This window comes from Anopheles maculipalpis, chromosome 2RL (genome assembly GCF_943734695.1).
Source record: "Anopheles maculipalpis chromosome 2RL, idAnoMacuDA_375_x, whole genome shotgun sequence".
Classification (NCBI taxonomy): domain Eukaryota; kingdom Metazoa; phylum Arthropoda; class Insecta; order Diptera; family Culicidae; genus Anopheles; species Anopheles maculipalpis.
Window position 1 is genome coordinate 75,638,997 of NC_064871.1, and position 17,456 is coordinate 75,656,452.

At 41.0% G+C, this 17,456-nt stretch overlaps 4 protein-coding genes across 4 annotated transcripts; 2 read left to right on the top strand and 2 right to left on the bottom strand.

The window, feature by feature from the left end:
* Positions 1-560: 560 nt before the first annotated feature.
* LOC126556315 (adhesive plaque matrix protein-like) lies at positions 561-1,473 on the bottom strand. The gene is made up of 2 exons (XM_050211560.1): positions 1,287-1,473; positions 561-1,218 (listed from the first exon to the last, which is right to left on the bottom strand). Exons 1-2 carry the CDS (start codon positions 1,296-1,298, stop codon positions 589-591), a joined length of 642 nt encoding a protein of 213 aa, XP_050067517.1. The 5' UTR covers positions 1,299-1,473; the 3' UTR covers positions 561-588.
* A 1,463-nt stretch (positions 1,474-2,936) lies between these two features.
* Positions 2,937-3,652, bottom strand: LOC126567477 (adhesive plaque matrix protein-like). Its single transcript, XM_050223697.1, has 2 exons — positions 3,641-3,652; positions 2,937-3,578 (listed from the first exon to the last, which is right to left on the bottom strand). Exons 1-2 carry the CDS (start codon positions 3,650-3,652, stop codon positions 2,943-2,945), a joined length of 648 nt encoding a protein of 215 aa, XP_050079654.1. The 3' UTR covers positions 2,937-2,942.
* Positions 3,653-4,519: 867 nt separating this feature from the next.
* Positions 4,520-5,341, top strand: LOC126556477 (adhesive plaque matrix protein-like). The gene is made up of 2 exons (XM_050211741.1): positions 4,520-4,630; positions 4,699-5,341. The coding sequence occupies exons 1-2, from the start codon at positions 4,619-4,621 to the stop codon at positions 5,326-5,328; spliced, it is 642 nt and encodes a 213-aa protein (XP_050067698.1). The 5' UTR covers positions 4,520-4,618; the 3' UTR covers positions 5,329-5,341.
* Positions 5,342-7,583: 2,242 nt separating this feature from the next.
* On the top strand, positions 7,584-8,125 carry LOC126556364 (uncharacterized). The gene is made up of 2 exons (XM_050211629.1): positions 7,584-7,595; positions 7,667-8,125. The coding sequence occupies exons 1-2, from the start codon at positions 7,584-7,586 to the stop codon at positions 8,123-8,125; spliced, it is 471 nt and encodes a 156-aa protein (XP_050067586.1).
* The last annotated feature ends 9,331 nt before the right edge of the window (positions 8,126-17,456 follow it).

The window sequence follows — 17,456 nt, forward strand, 5'->3', positions numbered from 1 at the left end:
AATCAATATTTAAAAACTGAAAAGAACAATAAGAATTGCTCTTCATTCGTATGGACATGCAATATACGGAAATATTACGTGTTTCAGTTTGTTTTAGTAATGTTGATTATTACTATAAAAAACAATGAAACACAAATTCGCTAAGGATAATATGGCGGGAAGCTGCAATAATATAATCTAAATAAAAAATAAATTTATTAAATGTTTCCGAACATAAAACAATTAAGGTCCTTGCAAAGAAAAATGTTTTCTTTTTTTTGCAGTAACATATGTCTTACCATGATGAAATTTGGATCAAGACAAAATGTGCATCATGTAACAACACCCAAGTAAAATAAAGTAATTATTCAACCATTTTCTAGGTCAACGACAAATTGAGTTTCATAAAATATTTATTGACAATATTTTTTGACCAACTATAACACATCGCTAACAGCTAGGCTAGCATCAAATATCTAAATTATCAGCATGAAAAACTTGTTAGTTACAGCATAGTACACATATTTAACATATAAAATCATTTATTTTCGAAAATATCACATTTGAAGCAAAGCACATCCAGCCATTAATTATCACAGGATTAAATCTTTACCAGCCATGGGCAGAGATACCTCCGTAAGCGAGGTTTGGCGCATAGGACAGCACCTTGCCACCATAGATCGGAGCTGGCTGAGCGATAATGCTCTTACCGTACACTGGCTCAGCAATCAGCGCCTTGGCCGGATAGATTGGTTCAGCGAACACATTCTTGGTGTAGATCGGCTCCGAAACGATGGTCTTGGCGTACGTTGGCTCAGCGATGATCGTCTTTCCGTACGTTGGCTCAGCGATGATCGTCTTTCCGTACGTTGGTTCAGCAATGATCGTCTTGGCGTACGTAGGCTCTGCAATCACGGTCTTAGCAATTGGACCATAGGACAGTGGCTTCGAGTATTCGATGTTCTTCACCAGAGCCGGAGCCTGGTACAGAGAGTGAGGAGCAGCATAGGAAAGGGTTGGAAGAGGGTTGGTGAGCGCCACAGGTTTGCTGATCACAACCGAAGGAGCAGCCTGAGCGTATCCGTGGTACAGCTGAGGTTCTTGAAGGATGGTCTTGCTTAGAACCGGGGCTTGATGCTTGATGATGTTGGAGTAGCTCACAGACGGAGCATAGGACAGATGATCATTCGGGATGTATCCAGCGCTGACACAGGCCAGGGATGCGACGATCAGGACGAACTGAAAAGATTACAATCGTTTAAGCACTGAGGACACTAGGATCACTATGAGAGATCGCGTTGACTTACTTTGGAAGCCATTGTAGATGGAGGATGTACTTTGCTGAAGATTGCACAGTGAGTGATGTCTAAGGTGTCAGCTGATCGAGCTTTTATACCGAATGTCTTTGTGCGAAAATTCGCAACAACAGGATGTGAGAGGGGCGTCAAATGTTGGCCATCAAATCAATCGTCAATTTGTTGCTATGCGTTTTCCGACGATTTTCTTATTTGTGTTCCTAAACGTTTAAACGTTTTGTATCGTTGTCGATAGAGGCATGAGAATTACAAGTTACTGGTCCAACTTGAACTAAGATGTTACTCGTGAAATCTATATGCGTTCCTGTCACAATCCAATACTTTTTAATATTTGATGATAGCTGCTGATACTTGTGCTTATCTTAGGAACATGTGCAGAAGGTTTCCATTGCAAAAATCTGGTTGCTTTACAGTGGTTTGAGTATAAATAATTTACATGTTTGTTTTCTTCTTTTTAAACATTTTTGATAGTTGATTATATACTGGCTTTACATCGTTTTTTTCGGCGTTCTTCTTCTTCTTCTTCTTGACTTAACGACCTCTAAGGTCATGCCAGCCATCAAATGGCTCACTAGACTGCTGATACCACGTAGTTGGTCACTCAGTCAGTCCTCACCAGAGGGGGGACAGACCGGATAGGATCTTCGGTAATATATTTCAGAGATGATCAGTGATTTTTGTTTATGAATATATAGTTATAAGTGATATAATTGAAATGCAATGTAATGTCATACCAACACTGATCATCCATGCCCTACTGACAGCTACGCAAATGAAAGTTGGATGAGCTACATTGGGATCTATAAAAAAGCACTTCTGATCTGAATTTCAAAGGAATAAAGAAGTAGTCTATTAAAAAGGAGCCCCAAGACTTATTATTATTGAAATAAGCAATCAAACAAAATGATTTCATTTCGAGGTTGAGGTTCGAAAATTTGCATAAGATATGGTTGTAAAACATCATTCGAGGACATCCGTGATAAAGAGCTCTTTTATGTCTAATTATTATAATTAAATATTGTAACATTATCCAGACAAAAGAGGATAGTTTATGCAAACGAATAATTACACATAAAATGGAGTAAACGATACTTATATGAAAATTATAAGTATCGATGTAATTATTTGCCTCTTTTCTAAAGTAAAGGTCTGACCGCATTGCTATTGATGTAACTTTGACCGTGATATAAATTAATTTTACTGCTATTTGAAGAATAAGTAAAAAATCAATCGAAAATAAAACAAAACATAAATTCGTCAAGTGTTCACAAACATGAAACAATCAAGGTCCTTGCAAAGCAAAATGTTTTCTTTTTTTGCAATAACATATGTCTTACCATGATGAAATTTGGATCAAGACAAAATGTGTATCATGTAACAACACCACAATAAAATAAAGTAAATAATCAACCATTTTCTAGATCAACGACGAATTGAGTTTCAAGAACTATTGATTGAAAATATTTCTTGACAAACTATTACACATCGCTAACAGCTAGGCTAGCATCAAATATCTACCTTATCAGCATGAAAAACTTGTTAGTTACAGCATAGTACACATATTTAACATATACAATCATTTATTTTCAAAAATATCACATTTGAAGCAACGCACATCCACTCATTAATTATTCCAGGAACAAATCTTTACCAGCCATGGGCAGAGATACCTCCGTAAGCGAGGTTTGGCGCATAGGACAGCACCTTGCCACCATAGATCGGAGCTGGCTGAGCGATAATGCTCTTACCGTACACTGGCTCAGCGATCAGCGCCTTGGCAGGATAGATTGGTTCAGCGAACACATTCTTGGTGTAGATCGGCTCCGAAACGATGGTCTTGGCGTACGTTGGCTCAGCGATGATCGTCTTTCCGTACGTTGGCTCAGCGATGATCGTCTTTCCGTACGTTGGCTCAGCAATGATCGTCTTGGCGTACGTAGGCTCTGCAATCACGGTCTTAGCAATTGGACCATAGGACAGTGGCTTCGAGTATTCGATGTTCTTCACCAGAGCCGGAGCCTGGTACAGAGAGTGAGAAGCAGCATAGGACAGGGTTGGCAGAGGGTTGGTGAGTGCCACAGGCTTGCTGATCACAACCGAAGGAGCAGCCTGAGCATATCCGTGGTACAGCTGAGGTTCCTGAAGGATGGTCTTGCTTAGAACCGGGGCTTGATGCTTGATGATGTTGGAGTAGCTCACAGACGGAGCATAGGACAGATGATCATTCGGGATGAATCCAGCGCTGACACAGGCCAGGGATGCGACGATCAGGACGAACTGGAAAGATTACAATCGTTTAAGCACTGAGGACACTAGGATCACTTGAAGAGATCGCGTTGACTTACTTTGGAAGCCATTGTAGAGAATGTACTTTGCTGAAGATTGCACGGTGAGTGATGTCAAAGAAGTCAGCTGATCGAGCTTTTATACCGAGTGTCTTTGTGCGAAAATTCGCAACAATAGGATGAGAGAGGGGTGTAATTAAAAAACTCTTTGTCTTGTGGGTAGTCATAACTCGATGGCAACAAATGTGCAAAAAAAAATATGTTTAGTTGAGTGATGTTAACAGATATTCACATGAAACATTTTCAGAATGTTATCAAACTTCGTGTTATATGTTGTGAAGTTCTAATTGCTATCTTCGTTAAAAAAAAATATTGTAGTTATTTTTTAGTATGACTTAGCGCATTGGAACATATAAAGCCCCGTTTACGCTAGGCATCTTTTACGTTTTTTAAATATGTTGACGTTTAATATGTTGATGTTTGAATATAAATACTTTTTCTTTTATCTTAATTTTTATTTTTGTGTTGCAATTTAAAGTAGTATCATTCAATTAAAAGGAGTATCAAATCCAGTTTTGACAATTCAAACGACACAAACAGATTATATTTTATGTACTTTTTGATTCAATTTACTTTTATCTTATTAAAGGAGCAACATTGTATAGTCAAAAAGAATGAATAATTAATTGAATGGTCTAAGTAAATAGCTTCTCGCTTGCATAAATATTAAATAAATATACGAATGAAATTACTCTGTTCAATAATATCTAAATGCATGTACATAATGAGCAAAGGGCTGTTTCTTTACTAACGATTTTTTAACTTTTTTAACAAGAAATCAAACCACTAACATAATTTCTTTTGAAATACCACAACACACTTCACATTAAGTTTTCCAACAACCACCGTTAGACGCCCCTCTCTCATCCTATTGTTGCGAATTTTCGCACAAAGACACTCGGTATAAAAGCTCGATCAGCTGACCCCTTAGACATCACTCACCGTGCAATCTTCAGCAAAGTACACCCTCCATCTACAATGGCTTCCAAAGTAAGTCAACGCGATCTCTCATAGTGATCCTAGTGTCCTCAGTTCTTAAACGATTGTAATCTTTTCAGTTCGTCCTGATCGTCGCATCCCTGGCCTGTGTCAGCGCTGGATACATCCCGAATGATCATCTGTCCTATGCTCCGTCTGTGAGCTACTCCAACATCATCAAGCATCAAGCCCCGGTTCTAAGCAAGACCATCCTTCAGGAACCTCAGCTGTACCACGGATATGCTCAGGCTGCTCCTTCGGTTGTGATCAGCAAGCCTGTGGCACTCACCAACCCTCTGCCAACCCTGTCCTATGCTGCTCCTCACTCTCTGTACCAGGCTCCGGCTCTGGTGAAGAACATCGAATACTCGAAGCCACTGTCCTATGGTCCAATTGCTAAGACCGTGATTGCAGAGCCTACGTACGCCAAGACGATCATTGCTGAGCCAACGTACGGAAAGACGATCATCGCTGAGCCAACGTACGGAAAGACGATCATCGCTGAGCCAACGTACGCCAAGACCATCGTTTCGGAGCCGATCTACACCAAGAATGTGTTCGCTGAACCAATCTATCCGGCCAAGGCGCTGATCGCTGAGCCAGTGTACGGTAAGAGCATTATCGCTCAGCCAGCTCCGATCTATGGTGGCAAGGTGCTGTCCTATGCGCCAAACCTCGCTTACGGAGGCATCTCTGCCCATGGCTGGTAAAGATTTGTTCCTGTGATAAAATACTGGTTTGATTGTGGTGATGAACGGTTGTGAGTGAATGTGATTGTAAAAAAAAAATATTTATAATAAAATCTATGACAAGAAAAAGCTCTTTGTTAAAAGAAAAGCATTACTGTTTTGATTGTCATTTTTACAGAATTATCAACAAGACATTTTTTATCGTTTTGAGATGTTTTTGGTGTAGTTCGTTAACAAAAAAAGTGTTTTTAATTATAATTCTTTTTTATTGCTCTTATCAAAACTCTTCAAATGCGGAAAGCATATAAAATGTTTTTTGTGATTAAAAATAACCTCTAATATCCCTGAAAACAAACGTAAATTGATAGCTTCGGAGAGCCAATGGAAGGTTGGACTATAAATACAAACCTAAACCGGATGTTTTGTTCCGATACATCAATTTTAAATTGCTTGGAATATATATTTCTCAATTTAAGGTTTGTTTACGACTCAAGTTAAATAGAAGCGTTTATGGCATTGAAATGATACAAAACAAAAGAAGTGAATTGACAGATATGCACTTCATTTCGATCGTAAGTTTAACTACAAAACCCCCAATTAATGAATCGCCAAAATTTGGATCACTTCAGAGTTAAGCCGCAAGCGCTCCTTTTCAAAGTCGTATCGGTGTTATCGAGATTACACCGAGAAACGCTTTTATTGCCTAAAAGTAGAGTAAATCTTGCACTCACTTGCCTGCAATCGGACTATCATCATCACAGCTAGAGTGTACAGTCCACCAAGCAAACCCGAAAGGATGCTTTACTCAAGGACTGGGGCGTTAAATGTCTAGCCTACCATCATTCGTCCATTAAAAGGGCAATAAATGTTTTTGGCTACTTATCCGTACTGATCGAAACCACATCGGGCACATAATGTTGCCTTTTTTTACTGTACAATGACTCACACTAAAAGCTCAACCCCCTAAGGGCGCGAGTTGTCCCTTTAGTGGCACCATCCACCCAAATATGGATTAATAGTAGCAATCGACCCAGTGGGAACGACAGGTCGTGTTTATGGATTATCAATTAAGTTACAGCTCAGAACAGGTGTCCCAAGGGCTGCCCGTGCACACCCAGCTTAAAGTAGTCGATAACACTTCAAGTCCGAAAATAATCCTCCTCAAAAACTCAATCCAATTCACGCTAGAGCTAAAAAAAAAAGCATACAACACTCTTGATGGAAGCGGAGTGTCGGAATTGATCCGCATCGGATTGGAACCACAACGTCCGCTTAAGCTTAATTGAACCAAGTTTAGCCAAAATGACACTGAGCAACATTTTTGACCCCCCCTGGTTGGCGACAAAATCCATCCAAGCGCGTTGTACGATCGATCCGCTTGTTCGGAAACTGATCGAAAACATCGAAATCCGTGTGCAGTGAGGAAAAAGTAAGGAAATGACTAAATAATACCTGCTGCTGCTGCTGCTGCTGCTGCTGCTGCTGCTGCTGCTGCTGCTGCTGCTGCTGCTGCTGCTGCTGCTGCTGCTGCTGCTGCTGCTGCTGCTGCTGCTGCTGCTGCTGCTACGAGAAAGAAACCGACAAAAGTTCAAGGTAGCACGTGTGCCGTGCGCTGCGCGTCCGCTCGATCGTACAACACAGACAGGAAGGCCCTAGGAGTAGGGCAAGTATCAATGCGACCACCGGCCCGAGAGGGAGTGAAGCGAATTGCAGAAATGAGAGAAGTTTTTGCTTTGAACATTGATGCCAAAAAAAAAACATCAAGACCAAGACAAGACCACCGCCGTAACACCATGAGGACAGAAAATCGCACATATTTGTCTGCCCGCTGTGTCCGTCCTTTCGTTGCGCTCCACATCGCGGTTACGTAACGTTGGTAAAATACTAAAATTAAGTTTCCTTCGTTTGCCAGCGTCGGTCCTTTCGAACGCCGTTGGTTCAAATTGCCACTTTATTGTCACCGATCGAACATTAATCAGGTAATGGTGTGCGGAGGTGATGAGGTGGTCTACTTTAAACTGTTTCCTCTTCATTTGTGGGCGTTCGTCGCTTACACACTCGCCGGGGTCGGCTGAAATTTTTTTGGTATTGACATCTTCCTAGCGACCATCGGAATGATAGGAAATCGTACCACAATCGTATTGAGGAAATTGAGTGTTAACTATAAGTCCAGGTGGGTCAATCGTTTGCAGTTTAGTTAGCGGGTATATAAGTGATGAGTGCTAAACGCATTATCAAGCACACGTATGCTCATCGCTCTGCAAGCCAGTTCCACAATGGCGTTCAAAGTAAGCTATCTTAGGTGCCACTTAAAAAATAAATGATTTTTAATAACAATTTTTGCCAATATCGTTCCCAGTTTGCTGCAATCCTAGCTCTTCTCGCATGCACCAAAGCCGATTACGTGCCAACCGATATTGATCTTCCATACACAGAAGTTTTCGGTTACGGATCAACCATTGCATCGTCAGCCCTTGCCCATGGTTCGGTTCTGTCTGGATATTCGCCAGCAGCTCATCTTGCTGAGCCGCTCGCACGAGCATCTCATCTGCAGGTGGAGGCTCCTCTGCTGAACAGCTTCCTTACTTCAACACCGCTGTCATACGGTGGGCCTGGCGCACTGCCTGCGGGTAAAACTACACTCACCAAAACGCTAGTGTCTACTCCAACGTACGTCACTAGCCATGTGTCGAACCGAGTGCACACACACGAACCGACCAATCTTATTAACGACCATGGCTACGGGTATGACAAGAATGTTATCAATGCTGCTGGATACTATGGCGCTCAAAGTGCTCCCTTTGGGCATGTGTATTAAATGTGTCGGATAAAAATCACATCGCGCAGCCTAAATATGCCCCGCAAGGGATAGAGAATAAAGAGACTTGTTTGCCTATCTTCTTTATCTATAGGATTCGTAAAATACCTTGCCGATTGGTTGTTGATTTTGTAAGCAGTTGAACACATGATTAATTTATCGTAAAGTTTCTGTTTGGAGTTTAAAGTTAAGATAGCCAAAATAAAAAAAAAAGGTAATAGCCTTGTCAGTCAATTCATCAGTACAAAATACTTCAAAATTTTGCAAAAGACTTACCTATTTGTAACAAGGCTCTGTTCTGCTCGTTGGTCAGGTCATTGCTGGAGTACTGCTTAGTTGTCTGGATCCCTTCTGCTAGGGTTCACATCGATCGTATTGAGCGAGTACAGACTTCTTTTACCAGATTGATGGGTGATTCGGCCTTTGTTCTTCCTCCCTACGAGTCCAGATGTCAACTTCTGCTCTCTGCAAGATCGCCGCTTCCTTACTCAATCCTCTTTCTTGGATCCCTTCTTGTCGACCTACTAGATTCTCCTGCACTCCTATGCTCAATCCAAGTCCTCCTTTAATTATCCCAAATAGGCACTCTGCGACCCGGTGGTGTATTAGACAACGGCGAGGGTCTTCAAACGGCACGACCGATGTTCTAATCCCATCCGGACCGTTCCCCCGTAGAACTGACTAACCGTGACTGACGTGAGGACTGACTAACCAACTACGTGGTATCAGCAGTCTAGAAAGCCATTTCGTTGGCCGGCGCGACCTTAGAAGAGGTCGCTAAGCCAATAAGAAAAAGGCGCTCTGCGGTTGGTCGCAAAGATCCTCTGCTTCGTGCTTTTGGTCAGCTTTAACCTTGTGGCTCACGACTTGGACTTTAATTCTTCTCTTACCTCCTTCCGCTCCACATTAAAAATTCTACTGTAAGTTTATGACTTAGGTTAAGTAAATCTTTACTTCAGTAGTTATTAAGTTACATTTGTGTAGCCGTAAGGCTGATAAATTGAAATAAAATGATAATAATAGCATTTCAAATCCCCGGAAGATTCCGTTTATTTTCAAACCAATTCCCCCTTAGCGAAGCTAGCGTCCTCTAGCGGTGGTATAAAACTTTAGCACCTTCAACACGTACCGCGAGAGTGTTATGGCTTGCCTTATTATAGCAAGCTTATTTGCTGAGTTTTTCACTATGATACCTTTTACTCAAGGATGTTCCAGAAAAACTACACTAATTTATGTTGCATCGCTTTGTTTGTATAAGTTTTGCAGCAAGTATATTTAACATTTAAAATCATTTGAGTAACTTGCGTCAAACAATTAATAATATTTTTTCCGGTCGATTTTTGGCACAATTTTCTCTTTTTAAGTTTTCTGTTCGTTGTCTTTATTCAATTTTCAGTTTTATTTTGTTGTCTGTATTCTATATTTTTTGAAATGAAGTATTTTTCACAGGAAATAATTTAAACTGTAACGCTTTTCATGCTAATGTTCCTAATTCATGTTTATTTTGGAAACATTATGCATAATCTGAATAATACATTCAACAGAGGTTTACATTTGATTTAATCATAAACATAAAAGTAAAAAGTAATCGTTTTCGTTAACGAAAGCAAATAAACTGAATTATAAAACAGTTTTAGAATCAATCATAACAATAACCAAAATCATCAATCTTTTGCGAGTTTGCAGTAAGAAATTGTGCGTTCCGACTGCATCAACCCACACTCATCCCTCTATGCGGCGTTAATCCGTCTGCCTAAGTCCCCTCGGGTAACAAGGTGTCAACCGAATCGAGCAAAACCCTCATGCACATGCGATTTTCCAACTCTTTTAGCAACCCTCTCTCGCACACACACACACACACACACACACACACACACACACACACAGAACCCATATGCTTATGCTCCAGTCCATCCAGTACGGGGTCACGAGATGTGCGAGGGGTTGTTAGGACGACTACTACTACCTGTTTCACAGGATCAACAACAAACGTGAATCATCGATTAAACGCAGCATAAGCCCGAAACGGATGGATCGTGAACCGAAATCCCTCCAAACATTATCGAGAAAAAAGGGTTGAAATAGCATAATAATAGCCAAATATGAGGGCAGTCTCAATGCTGGTTCTGCCAAGCAAAAAACGCTCTCCTAAAATGCCCTTTCATTCACGCTCTCACTCTCAGCGCTAGGATGCATCCGGCAAATGTTGTTGTTGTCCCTTCCGTTTTGGTCCCTATGAAAATGGTTGATATGTTCGCTGATGTTGTAAACACGCTAGAAGTTGTCAACTAGCTTGTACAACACGAATGCAACCGGTGGCAATTATGATTATGTAAAAGTACCAGCTGTCTGTGTGTTTGTTTGTGCTGTACGATTTTATCTTAATTATGCATGTAAAAAGGAAAAGATTAAGGAGCAGAGTAAATGATAAAAGAAATGTTGTCTCAATATCGATTACCATTTGCCTGTTGAAAAAAATTTGTTATAAATTTTGTTAGTTGAACTAACCTTTCGATACTTTGTTTTTCCACATTTTTTTGACATTTGTTGGTGACATTTTCATTATGCAAAGTTAATAGTATATGCCAAACAGCACCAGCCACCATCTGGACTGGAGGAAGCGGACGTTTAGGTTTAGGAGTCTTCCAACAAATTTGCTTTGCTTTCCTTTCGTGCCGTGTTGCAGAACAGATTCTACAACTAAGAACTTGTTTTTGGGGTGATTATCGCAGTCCGTGTTGAAACTTCCACAATGGAAAATTTGTTAAAGATTTGGTTGTGTCTTTTTTTTTAGTCTTAGGTCTTGGATTTCCCCTCTACCGCCAACGATTATCCATCATTCCCGCCGACCTTCATGTGACTATCATCCACAGTATGTGTGGGGCTGTGTTTTTGATATATATTTTGTATGCTTCTTCTCCCTGCTTCGGAAACTGGTTGTTGATCGGGTGCATGTTTTTATTTGAAAACGCGCCCAAAAACCACCAAAAAAAGCTACCAAATCTGCTTCCAGCCGCTGCTTCCACGGGACGCGGGAACTCCGGACGCGAGTACATCTCTGCCGGCCCGGTGTACCATTGGGCATCTGTAAGATCGGTTCAACCGGTGCGTATCGTTCCTCCCACCTGGCCCGCTTCTACCTCTGCCGTAAGATAAATACCTCCGCCGGTGGAGCCGCAGTATCATCACCACCAGTTTCTTCACCGCTTTCGATCTATTCCTTCGTCAACGTTCGCCAGTTGTGTGTGTGTGTTTTTTTTATTTTAAGAATCAAGCGCGTAAGGAACGAACAAGAACAAAAGGTAAGAGATGAGGGCTAGCACGACGAAAAATAAAAGAAAAGCTATAGTCGAATCTCCTCTGGACTCTGGAGTGGCGTGCGGCACGGTTCCTGCTGCTTGTTTCCCCGTCGCCGGGTTTGTAATCCACCACTCGGAACAGGTTTTCCGTTCAACATTCACCCGACTGCCAGCCTTTTCGACGACGACGACGACGACGACCAACAAAGACCATCGACGAGATCTGCGGAGACCTTGCTCGCTATGCATGCGATAGCATAAGCTGAGGATTTTGGCCGGCTTTGCAGAATGAAACTCGTACTCACTTGCCCACTGGCGTTTCCTGTCCACCCGTGCCGCTACTTGGCCACGATCCGGGATTGAAGTAGACTAATCCACTGAACTGAGCCTGATGATGTTCAGTTTCTCAGGTGTGTGACGATCAGTTTGCAATGTCCGGAAAAAAGTGGTTTGTAACAAACATTGTAAAGGGAGAATCACTTCCCTTTCTTTCTGGTAAGAGCTTTTACATGATGCGGTACAATAGGAAGAATGCGTTATTATGCTTGTCCGGTAAATATGGATTAAGGATAAGGAACTTTAAGTCTTTTTTGTGGAATATCAACTTTTGAATACAAAATTATTGAGATGGACTAAATACTACTACAATCGATAAGTTGGGTAAGGTCAGGGATTTCGCAGCGATCGTAATTTGTCAATGAATAGACTTTTTGGATGTCATAGATGGTTATGGTAGGGGCGGCCTGCTGGTGTATGCGACAATGGCGCCGGCCAGGGACAGGGGTTCAAATCACATCCGGACCGTCCACCCGTTGTGAAAATTGACTATCCCCAACTACGTGGTATCGGCAGTGAGCCATCTAGTAAGCCATCTGATGACCAGGCGTGACCATAGAAGATCGTTAAGCCAAGCAGAAGAAATTGGTTATGAAAAATCACTATACTTGAAGATAAAACTGAAAACGAACAAATACGATTGTATTGAAAAAGAAACGATAAGTTAAGTAAAAATAATGAAAATATGGGATAAACTCAATAAAGGATGCGTAAAGCGTTAAAATGACACATTGCAATATGACATTACAACCACAAGCCGCAAATTATAATAAAAATAATAGAGTAATTTATGTAAAAGATCATTAAAAGTTGATACCAAATATGAGAATATGAAACGATAAATCACTAATTTTGAAGGTCACGTTGAAAACAAATAAGTGAATAAAAACTAATTATTCTTCAAGTACCTTCTTGGCCCTCAAAGACCTACTTGGAGGTTTCACCGGCAATCGAATGGCTTATTAGGCTTGCTCGTGGAACGTAGTCCTCACTACGGGAAAGACCGGCGCCATTTTCGCCTTACCACCAAGCCGTCCTAACCCAAGTATCTTCTTCTTCTTGGCTTAACGACCTTCTAGGTCATACCGGCCATCGGATGGCTTACTAGACTTGCTGATACCACGTAGTTGAATAGTCAGTCCTCACTCGGATGGGATTTGAACCCTGGGCCAGGCTTTTGAAAACCGGCGTCAATGTCGCCTACACCACCGGTCCGCCCCTAAGCCCAAGTATCTTTAGGACGAAAATATCTGGGCCTGGACCTACAACAGCAGGATCGTGAATATCATCTGAGATTTTCAGGAACCTATAAGAATCCGTCAAATAAAGGTATTGCATTGGGTAAACAAATGATAGTTACCAGCATCGCAATCATATAAATTACCAGTCTTCATCTTCTTGGCATAACGACCTCTAAGGTCATGCCGACCATCATTTCGATTACTAGACTGCCGGATACCACGTAGTTGGTTAGTCAGTCGTCACTACGGGGGGACGTCCGGACGGGATTTGAGGCCCAGTCCTGCCGTTTGAAGACCGGTGCTGCTGTCGCCTACACTACCGGGCCTCCATTACCGGTATTTCCTATGAAATTGAAAGCATACTTATCATTCTGGCAAAATTATTCATAAATCTGACTTACTTACTTATTTATTAGACGCCACAACCGCTTTCCGGTCTTGGCCTGCCGCAGCAGAATCCGGAATCGCCAATCCGTTATCCCGCTCTTGATGGCGGATGATTCCACACCATCCTCCCACCTCAATCTGGTCCTGCCACGCCTCCTCTGTCCATGTGGACGGCCTAAAAGGACTTTCTGAGCTGGGTCGTCCGGTACCATGCGTATAACATGGCTCGTACAGCTCGTCGTTGTAGCGACTCCTCCATTGTACTTTCACACATACGGGGCCAACAATCCTTCTGAGCATCCTCCTCTCGAACGCGGCTATGAGGGCTTCGTCTGTTTTGTACTGGGTCCATGTCGCAGAGGCGTATGTGAGTACTGGGACTATAAAGGTACGATACAGTGCCAGCTTCGACCGTCTCGACAGATTTTTTGAGGTGAGATGTTTTCTTCAGGCTGTTACTGTCCTAAATCCCAACACTCAACAGTAATAGGATAACATGTCGTAAAACTACAAACAAACTATGAAGTAAATAATTTTCATTAATTTACATGTCATGCATACATGTCAAATCTGGTTATTGGCATAAACTTATTTAAAAAAAAGCTATACTAGCATCCAACGGCTATACTGTTACTGGTATAATATGAAAATTAAAAAGAGCGATTCGCGCCAAAATTACACGCTGGCAATGCCCAAGCTGCAACTTAAAAGTATTAAAATTCTGACAAAATATGCTTCTCATTGAAAGTGTCAGTTGTATGTATCTATGATTTCCACATACTTTTACGATAATTACTTAAAAACTTTAAGTAACTTGTCATGGATCTATCATTAAGTAGATGCAAAAGAGTTTAAAGCATTAAATCAAGGAATTTTATCTTCATTTTTATTCCTTGTACTTGAAGAGCTATTTTGAAATTTCTACTACCACTGCTGGTAAATTTCGACTCTTTACCACAGCGAAAGTTCCTAGATTTAGTTTGGGAACCTTCGTTAATTGAAGCATAAACGCAAGTACAACATTCTACCTTTTCTGCTTTGAAACTTCAAAACTAAAAGAATAAATAAAAGAAATAATGTTCAACTCTTGGTAAACAAAGAACTATCATCCTCCGCCCCCACCCCATCCTGGCCCTCGGATCCTTCGGAAAGGGTATAAAATTGTTATCGTTAGCGCTGTAGTTTTTCAAACATTTCTCCACACACCAGTGCTGCCAGCATTGGCTGCAACAGCCTGGGAACATACTAGAAATGTGCCAACATCTCTCCAGCAGTTTCCCTACGTCAAGAGCGTTCTTGAGCGCCCCAGTGTGGGCCAGTATTTGCCAGGTACGGGTACCCAAAGACGAGTAAAGGTTTGCGGCGCGTGTTCTACTGCTGTTGCCGGAGCTTCTGTACCGGGTCGGCCGGCCCTGGAGTAAAGTACATACGCACGGTGCGGCGCCCTTTCCTGTACATGCGCGCGTTGCCCGCGATCCTCCACCGATCTCGTTTGTCCCATGAGTCTCATCAGACGAAGGCACCACCACCCACTCTCAGCGGGCTATGTACTACAGATTCGCGCTGTTGATGTTTTATTTTGTTTTCTTCACTGTTCCGCCCCATCTCTCGCTCGCTTCGGGAAGGTTGGTGTTGTGTGTGTGTGTATGTTTGCTTCCGTTTTGTTTTTCGAGACTTCTTTCGCTTCCCTTCAGTGGCCTTTCGTCCCCCCCCAAAAACCCATAGTGCTGGTACGCCATCATTGTCGCGCACATTCGCTTGTTCCGATTGGCGAAGGTCTTCGTTTTTTTTTTCGGAGTGAGCTGGTGGCTGCGGGCTGGGTTGCAGCCCGCGTAAGAAGACGGAATGAAATAGGAAAAAAAAATGCAAACACACACACACACACACTTCAATGCCGCGACGACGCAAATCGAGAGGAAATGGACCAGACGCGGTCTCGGACTCGCGCACACCGCCCGATGGTCTTTCCCCGTTGGCCATGCGGAACGCGACGAAGTTTGCAACAAAAAAACAAAAAAACGACGCAGAAGAAAGAAAAAAAAAAGCACAGAATGACCCCCAAATGAAAAGAAACTTTACCGTCAGTTTCCTGCTCCTTGCGCATCCTGCTTCTCCGCCACGATAGGATAGGGATGCCGTTTGATCGTTTGTTGGTCGGATGACGGTTGTTTTTTTTTTCTTCTTCTTTCGTCAGCTTGTCCACTGTGCATGTTTCTTATTGTGAAACAAGCAGGATAAAAGTAATTATTTAGCAAAAACAAAATTAAATTTATTCGATGAATCAAGCTCTGCAGGTTTACAAAACTGTTTCTTTAGGACGGTCTGGGTGCGCCAGTTTTGTCGCGAAAAAGCCGCGTATCGAATCCCACTAGCATCGTAGCAAGAACTTACTATCCGTCTACGCTCTATAAATACATCAGCACTTGTATGTCCAATTTTTAAACTACTTTCTTTGATATCTCTGCTTATTTCTTGATTAGTTTTTTCCAAAATCTTAGACAAAGTTTGACAAATCGATTTGTAGAAAAATTGTCATGATAGCATCATTTATAGAATTTTACAACTAGAGAGATCGGTCCCTTCCTGAGTTCCATCTCCCTGTGCATAGAACTGATCGCCCAGCTAAGGGTAAATTAAGTCAAGAAAGTCCGGAATGGTAGGCCAAGATTGCTCTTAATCCTCAAATCCAAAGAGTTAGCAAAATAAGCCATTAGAGGACAGACATAACTTAGCATGTTATTTAACAAAGAAGAATATTGTTTTGTTAGCAAAAGTCATATGTTTTTATTACATTTTTGAATCAAGACTGTGAACTTAAAAATCTTCTTTTCATTTAATGAATACTTATTTATTTATAATTAATTATGACGGTTCAGTGCCGCTTGTGTTAAATAAATGTTATAATCATATTGATAAGGCATCACCTCCTTATTCTTTGCCTTATCCCGGGCATACTCGGTTATTTAATGAATACTTATTCTAACAAGTATTAGCGATTTGACTTACAATGACGGACAATAGATTAAGACCACTTGTATACTCGATTTTTTAGCTGCTGTATTCGTTACTTCTACCAGGTATAATTTTACTAAAATTTGGTGGAATGTTCATCAGCATCTGAATTACCTATAATGAATTTATTTTCATCCATTGGTTCATAAATTATTTCTATATTATTAGTTAAAACAATTAACAAAGAATTTTTGGTTTGATAAAAAAAAAATAGATAAGTGGAATGAATGGGTTTTGATCCAAATAATGGAATTGTAGAATTGCTTAGGGAAATATCTCAAATGGAAATTGAAATATTGCAAGCCCGTTGTGGAACTTTTCAATTATATAGTTGAATTTTGGCTTTCAGTTAAGGGAAATTTACAACTCAACTGTGGCTGGATAGGAATGTTTTCTCGATATGTTCATTTTGAATTAACAAAAACAGTTAATCACTATTAACAAATTAACAAAAACAGATAAAAGGTCCTAAACTATTGTCTGTCACTGTAGCACTAAAGAACCATTGGTCTTAGAACTAAATGTCAAAATCAATAACAGAAAGCTTTAATAAAAGACAGGAAAACAAAAACAAAAAAAAAAGAAATTAGGTTAAATGACCGATAAAAGTAGATAAAACACAAACCGAAAAATAGGACAAAAATTAATAAAAACGAAAAGCAAGTTTACTTAGTTCCGAATCTCACAAAACGAACATGAAAATCGCAGCGAAAAAAAACTATAAAATTGCGTTTAGTAACACGAGTTGCTGGACACCAAAAATAATTTAAAATTAATAATTTTTTACCCAAAATCCCAAAATTGTTAAATTTTACAAGTAATTGTAACCTCTAGGAGATTAAGGCGCTGGAAATAGCGAGCACATACCACTTTTTATGCGTTTTTTAGCCCGCATCGATTCATCCATCTCTTTCTGGTTCTTTTCACGTGCAAGCGCACATATCTTCTCCCTCTCTCTCCTTCGCACGCCCTACCCATTTGCGTTCGTTCGCGCACTCGTTCTTACGGGCAGCAGCATCCCATTGTACATAGGGATGCGTGTATCATCATGTACAT